At 39.4% G+C, this 7743-nt stretch overlaps 1 protein-coding gene across 1 annotated transcript in view; it reads right to left on the reverse strand.

Moving 5' to 3' along the window:
- LOC18786367 (probable LRR receptor-like serine/threonine-protein kinase At3g47570) overlaps positions 3740–7743 on the reverse strand; it is a 43543-nt gene continuing 39539 nt past the window's right edge. Inside the window, exon 4 of the mRNA XM_020557343.1 lies at positions 3740–4143. Within this exon, the coding sequence (XP_020412932.1) occupies positions 3740–4143 (404 nt within the window). The remainder of the gene's footprint in view (positions 4144–7743) is intronic.

Genomic DNA, 7743 nt, shown 5'->3' on the forward strand with positions numbered 1-7743 from the left:
AATTACGACACATACTTCATTCAAAAGCATGATACTGTTGGAGTTTTGGTCTTATCCCGGAGCAAAAACTTACAGTTGTTTTGCTGATGCTTGCTTATGGGGCATCTGCAGAGCAGGTGGATGAGATTGCAAGGATGGGAAAATCAACTATCCTAGAGTGCTTGGTGAGATTTTGTGATGCAGTGAAAAATTTGTACACGAGGAAGTACCTTCGCAAACCCACGCGGAGGGACCTGCAAAGGCTGCTACAAAAAGCAGAGGCTCGAGGTTTCCCAGGCATGATTGAAAGCATTGATTGCATGCAGTGGCAGTGGAAGAATTGTCCTACTGCTTGGCAAGGAGAGTACGGGAATCGGAAGGGCCAAAAAAGTATAATTTTGGAGGCCGTAGCTTCATTCGACTATTGGGTTTGGCATGCCTTCTTCGGGGTTGCCGGATCTCAGAATGACCTCAATGTCCTTGGTCAATCTCTGGTGTTCGACAAGGCATTGCGAGGTTATTCCCCCTAGATCATGTACCAAATCAACAATACCGTATACTCTGGTGCGTACTACCTTGCCGACGGAATTTATCCTAGGTGGACGACATTCATGAAAACAATGCTAAATCCCCAATCCGAGAAGGAAAGAAGCTTTGCTTCTTTTCAAGAAGGTTACAGGAAAGATGTGGAAAGGTGTTTCGGTATCTTGCAAGCTCGTTGAGCAATTATTAGGGGTGCTGCTCGGATGTTAGATGAGGAGGTGCTGCGGAGTATTATGATGACTTGCATCATCCTCCACAACATGATTGTGGAGGATGAGTATGACTACGATGCTCCAGAGGTGTTTGAATCCGATCCCATGAACACGGCGTTGACAAGAATATATGATAGGCCGATGGGACCAAATGGACTACCAATGGAGCCTGAACCGTTAGTTTGGGATGGTCGATTCAACAACCTCATGATTGATCGTTATGAAGAAATGCAATCTTCATATGTTCACGAGAGACATCAAGTTGACTTGATCGAGCACTTGTGGGAGATGAAAGGCAATCACAATGGATGAAGTCAAGATTAGTGCTTTGTTTGGAATTATGCTTTATTTTGTGTGTGGTGTTTTTTGGAATTATATATTTTTTATTATTATTATGCTTTTATGTCTGGTTTATTTTGTGTGCTGTTTGCAATAAATTAAGGTTTGTTTTTAATTAATCTTTGTTTTGATGCTCAAATATTTTTAATAAATAATCATATTATTTAATGCTTTTTTTTATTTAATGAAAGGAAAACAATACAACAAATTAAAGGATAATACAACAATACAACAATACAACTTATGGCAAAGGTATTTCAATACAACCTAATGGTTTTCATCATTTAACCAATCCGTATTGCTAGATCCGTCGTCATGGACAAGTTTTCTTCTCATCACATCCCTTCGTCTATGCTTCCAATAGGCCTTTGTTTCAGGAGACATATGGCTCGTATCCATGGCCATGATTTTCATCTCTCTATCATCCATGTCTTTTTCTTGTGCCTGCTGTTGTTGAATTACAAATGCTTCCTCTCGTGCCATGTCCGCTTCATCTCTTTTCAAGTTTCTCTCAATTCTTAGTGAGGTGTTCTTAGCTATTTGCTCCAATAATTGTACACATTCATTGTTCGAAGTACCCCCCTCTTGGCCTTTGCCGCCTTTCTCCCAATAGGTCTCGGCGGACGTGGGAGTGGTGACTCCGTTTCCATTGGGGAGTCCAATGGTGAATCGGTTAATGGCGAATCGTGGATTGGCGTCTTATTCAACACAACCAGCGGACCGGGGGGAATAATTTTGAATCTCGAACAATCCTTCACAACTTCCCAACATTGAAAATGCACGAAACTTTTTTTGCCTTGCCCCATGGCACCGAACCACATTTGTGCTTGGATGATCTATTAAAAATAAATAATTAGTGCAAGGAAAAAAAAATTATTATGCAAGAAAATATAAACTATTTTGAAATGCAAGAATAAAATTGATTATGCAATAAAATATAGACAAATTGGAAATGCAAAAAGAAAAAAAAAATATTATGCAAGAAAAAGAAATAGAATATGCAATAAAAAAAAAGTTACATTAAATTGATTAAAATGGCAATTATAAATATTTTACTTCATCGGTAAGATTTTGACCGCTTCGAATGTTCTCCCTTACTTTTGTCAAGGCATTTCTCCATTTTCCTAACTCTTTATTCAGAAGTTTCCATCTACTAGACAAGGCCATTTCTGTCCGAATAGAACCCGATCGTTGACAAAATTCTCCATGAATTTTGCTCCACATATGATGGAACTTTTTCTCATTGCCTGTGATAGGGTCATGACTAACGTTCACCCAAGACTGACACAACGCAATATCTTCCTAAGTTGACCACGAGCCTCCGGTTTCGACAGAAGATGCCATTTATTTTATTTTTTTTTTTTTATACAAATGGAAAGTAGTAGAAAAATGTGAGTGGAGAGGAAAAAAAATTGGAAGGAGAAGAGTTTATATAGAGAATTGGTGTGGGAAGTGAAAAATGTGAGTGGAGAGTGAAAAAAATTGGAAGGAGAAGAGTTTCTATGGAGAATTGGTGTGGAAAGTGAATAATGTGAGTGGAGAGTAAAAAATATTGGATGGAGAAGAAATTATATGAAGATTTGGTGTGGAAAGTAAATAAAATGGTTAGGTATTTATAGGGAAAAATACAGAATTTTTTGGTATTTTTTACAAAAAAATTTCTAAATTTTTTTGATTTTTTTGGAATTTTTTTAGCTAAAAAAACGAGGACCGTCGGATTTTTGGAAAAAAAACCCATCGGAGAAGCCCGGTTGCGACACTTGTCAAATGCCCGTTGGAGTCTGTCAGGGGCGATGTCAGCGCGCATAAGTCAAATTTTTTTATAGTTGGCGCGTGTAATTCACACGCCAACAGTAAAAAAAATTTGAATTACCGTGCGCTGACGTCACCGCCCTTGAGCTGAAGCCCAGGCAAGATTTGCCCTTGGGCCTGCCCTGGTTGGTGGGACCCACTGATTGCCCGGGCTCAATCTTGCGCACTTGAGGGGGTTGGGCTTGTGAGGGCAGCCTTTGGCCCGGTTTTGTGTAGAGCGCTAGAAATGCTCTTATGATATGTGTCAATTTTCTTACACTTAAAACAATATCATTAATGCATCACATAAGTTACTTTTTGTTTTCTAATTTACCCTTATTAAATGTATTAGCCTTTTTGTTTCTTTCATTTATCCTATTATTTTGTAACTATTTTATCACCTTGTTAAAAAAAATTAAATAAATAAAAAACCGACAGTTTTATTTGAAAAAAAAATGTTTGTTTTTTTATTATATAAAAAATGTATGTTTTTCTTTTTAAGAGAGGACGTCTGTTTTTTAAACACAAAAATAATTTAGACCACTATTGTTTGATACTGCTAAGAACATACTCGAAGGATGATTTTTTTGCACTAAAACAGTCAAACTTGTCTAAGGCGAAAGCTGCACATGTGATGCTTACATAGCCATTATCAATGACCAATAGAACCAAAAGTGGATGTAATATTCCCAGAGAAGAAGTGAAAATCCATAACCTATGAGAAAATGAAGCCAACAATTACAAGACAGTCCACTAGCTGTAGGGAACATTCATCAAAAAAGAAAGAAAAACTCTTTTATTTCATCAAGCAGACCTCTCAGATCTTACTTCAGACAGTAATGAAAGTCTGGATACAAAGGAATATTACATATGCTCTATTGGCATATTCTATTTGCTCGAAGTTTGTTTCTTATTCGGCACATTTCAGCCATAGAGTCAGTAATATCCAACCGCTCTCTAGGCAACTCTGCAGAGCAAGCAACACCAATTTCTAAAACTGAAATCCAGCTCTCTTCAATTCTGATGTGAGCGCTTTTGCTATCCTCATTAAGACGATTGTTTGCACTGCTCATCTCCCTGTCCACTTTTTCTTGAACAAGAACCGGATCCACAATTTCTATCACTTGCTCAGGCAGAGCTTCCTTGACAAAGCCATGAAGGTTTGAAGTTCCTTGAAACATGTCGTCGGTTGGTCTTTTTCCTGTAAACATTTCCAACAGGAGGATGCCATAACTGTAGACATCACCTTGTGTCCACACTTCATGTCCCATACCATACTCTGCATTTGCACAATTCAAACACAATATTCTAATTTATATTTAATTAAGTGCCCACAGCTCTACTTCCATGTTTCAAACTACTAAAAAAATATGTGTGTAGAAGAAAAACAATTCAAAACTGAAAAAGGGAACTATTTATTTACCTGGAGGAGTATAACCAATTGTTCCTTTTACACCAATGGAGCTTGATTGATAAGCAGAAGAGTTTTCAAACGGCTTGATTAGGAATCTTGCCAATCCGAAGTCCCCTACATGTCCAACCATATCCTCATCGAGAAGAATATTGCTAGGTTTGAGGTCGCAGTGAACTATTGCCGTCTCACAATGATGATGGAGATAATCCAATGCCATCGCAACTTCAATAACAATGTTCAACCTCTCACAAAATGTTAAGCTCTTTGGTCTCTCATTTATCTCACCAATTTTTTGCGTTGGATGCAGCCATTCATCCAAGCTCCCATTAACCATGAACTCATAAATTAAAGCCTTGAAATCATTACCCTGATAATCGGAACCCGAACATGCCGAGAGTACCTTCACAAGATTACGGTGTCTAATATTTTTCAAGGCCTCACACTCAGCAGTGAAACTTTTATAAGCTCCGCGGTGGACCAGGTTGAGTACCTTGATGGCAATTGTTGTTTCAGCTCTCTCAAGTACTCCTTTATAAACAGACCCAAAACTGCCCATACCAATCAAGTTGGCAGAGGAAAATCCGTCAGTAGCTTTCAGAAGACTTTGGTAAGACACGGTGAAATTTTTTTCTGAATCACTTGAAGTGGTATCCTTTTTTGGCCTCCGTGAGTAACGGAAGTACAAAAAGGCTAGTGTGAAAGTGACTCCAAGAACCGCACAAACTAGAGAGATTATCAATTTCATGGTTGGGCTCAATCCTCTCTTGTTAGAGTGTTGCAGTTTGCATTTTGGCAATTGAAACTCCGGTATGCCCCCGCAAAGTTTACTATTTCCTCTAACTGATGTGGCAGTTGCATTCTTGAAAACTCCTTTGATAGGCACCATGCCCTCAAAATTGTTATCAGATAGATTCAAAAGTTGCAAAACTTTGAAACGCTCCAAGAATTCCGGAATCATGCCTGACAAGTTGTTGCCAGATAGGTTTAATGCTCTAATACCTCTCAGTGAACCCAAAGATGATGGAATTGTGCCTTGGAAAAAGTTTCCTTGGAGGTCTAGAGATTCTATTTTGATGCAACTACCAAGGCTTGCAGGAATTTCACCAGATAACATGTTTTGAGAAACATTTAAATACTCAAGATTTATAAGTTTTCCTACTTCCTGAGGAAAGGGACCGGTGAAATGGTTTCGGGATAAATCCAAAAAAATATATGAAGATGATGGACCGATGATTTTTGGGGAAATGATACCGCTGAGATTGTTTCTTGGAACAGACAAGATTTCCAAATTGTGAGTCTCTCCTAAACTTAAAGGTATATTTCCTTGAAGGTTATTGTCATCGAAATATAAAATAGTTAATTGACTTAAATTTCCAAAAGAGGAAGGAATTTCCCCAGAGAGAGAGTTTATAGCTAAATCCATTGAATATAACTTTTGAAGCTTGCCTAGATCAGGGGGGATTTCACCAGAAAATTGGTTCATAGATAGATACAGGCTCTCCAGGTTAACTAAATTTCCAATCCCATTTGGGATGCTTCCTACTAATCTATTGTCACTTACATAGAGCCGGTCAAGAGAAGAAGACAAGTTCGCTATGCATTGAGGTAAGACACCCCCAAAATTGTTTATATTGACGCCCAAAACTTTCAAACGAGTGGCGTTAGCCAAATCACAAAGAAAACCCAAGTCACGGCCAAATTGTCCGCCTCCAAGATGATTCTGAGTAAGAACTAACCGCTCAAGCCGATGCAATTTTTTCAGAGAAGGGACTTGTCCATGCAGTTGATTTCCTACCAGTCCCAGATGATATAGGTTTGAGGCATTAGATAATGAAGCAGGAATAGGTCCACTAAAATTGTTGTTGTCAATACCAAAATGAATGAGATTTGGCAAGGCATTGCCTAAGTTTAAAGGCAACGTCCCTTGGATGTTGTTGTTTACAATTCCAATATGTAGTATAGAAGAAACATTGAAGAATGAAGGAGGGATCATACCAGACAGCCTATTTACGTCAGCATGAAAGTACCTAAAATTGGTCAGTTGACCAAAAATATCTGGAATACTTCCCTTCAAATTATTTGAAGATAATTCAAGAGTCTTAAGAGATGATAAGTTGCTAAAAGAGTATGGGATACTTCCTGTAAGGTTGTTCTTGGAAAATCTGAGCACTCTTAGCTTTGACAAAGTGCCAAGCTCCTCTGGAATGCTTCCTACTAACAAATTTACGCCACAAGAAATCCTTAACAGTTGGGAGCAAGCTGATAAGTTGGTGGGAATTTCTCCACGAAGTGAATTATTCGACAAGATTAAATCTTCCAATCTGCGCAGACGGCTGATTTGTGGAGGGATTTCATGGCTGAAGTTGTTGTTATCGAGATTAAGTGCTCTCAAAAAGCTCAAGTTTCCAACATGGGGTGATATAGAGCCTGCAAGTTTCAAGGACTGGAGGACCAAACTGGTGACCCTCTGGTGATGACGGCCACATGTAACGCCATGCCAACCGCAAAAGTGGTTGGTTTCGTTCCATGAAGCCAGGGCTCCAGAGGGGTCGCTGGTTATTCTAGCCTTGACTTCAAGCAAGGCTAGTCGATCTGTCTCATTTCCGGGAAGGGCCAAACAAAGACATATTGAGTGAAGGATGAGAACTTGGATGCAAAAAGATAAGAAAAACACAAGAGAAATAGAGTTGTAAAGCCTCATGATATCAGTTTAATTTGGGTAATGTGTTTGTGTAGCAACTTGAGGAGGGGAGACTCCAATTTATAATTGTAAGCAGTACGCTTTGATTGGTAGAATTTCTAACTCAGAAATGCAAATCAATAAATGTATGGTTTGGTGAAAGTTGGACGGTATGGTCTCGACCACTAATTCCTTTATCAAACTAACTGTAATCTTTGAAAAAGGCAGCTGCATGTCTTCGATTTTTCTTCATAGCTTTAAATGCTATCTTGACTATCCATAAAAGGGGTATCAGTTTGTACATTTACGAGCTGAATTATTCAGCCTATAAGAGTTGTAATATCTCTTCAATAGACAGAGTGTTTTTCTTACTTGAAATACTTGTTTCTTTTCTTTGCTTCTTTGTCCATTTTCTTTGAGAGTGAAATTGAGAGAGGTGTGATATTGTAAGATCCCACATCAACCAACGGAGAGGGGGTGATGTACCTTATATGTGCACACCCGCATCCATCTAGCACGAGGCCTTTTGGGAGCTCACTGGCTTCGAAGTCGTAGGAACTCCGAAGTTAAGCGAGTTGGGGGCTAGAGCAATCCCAGGATGGGTGACCCACTGGGAAGTTGCTCGTGAGCTCCCAGAAATAAAACCGTGAGGGCCAGAGAGGGGGGCCCAAAGCGGACAATATCGTGCTACGGCGGAGCCGATCCCGGGGTGTTACAATTTGGTATCAGAGCCACTCTGCCGTGTGGTGCGAGTGTGCCGACGAGGACGTCGGGCCCTTAAGGAG

The sequence above is a fragment of the Prunus persica genome, chromosome G2 (assembly GCF_000346465.2).
Source record: "Prunus persica cultivar Lovell chromosome G2, Prunus_persica_NCBIv2, whole genome shotgun sequence".
In the NCBI taxonomy this organism is placed as follows: Eukaryota; Viridiplantae; Streptophyta; class Magnoliopsida; order Rosales; family Rosaceae; genus Prunus; species Prunus persica.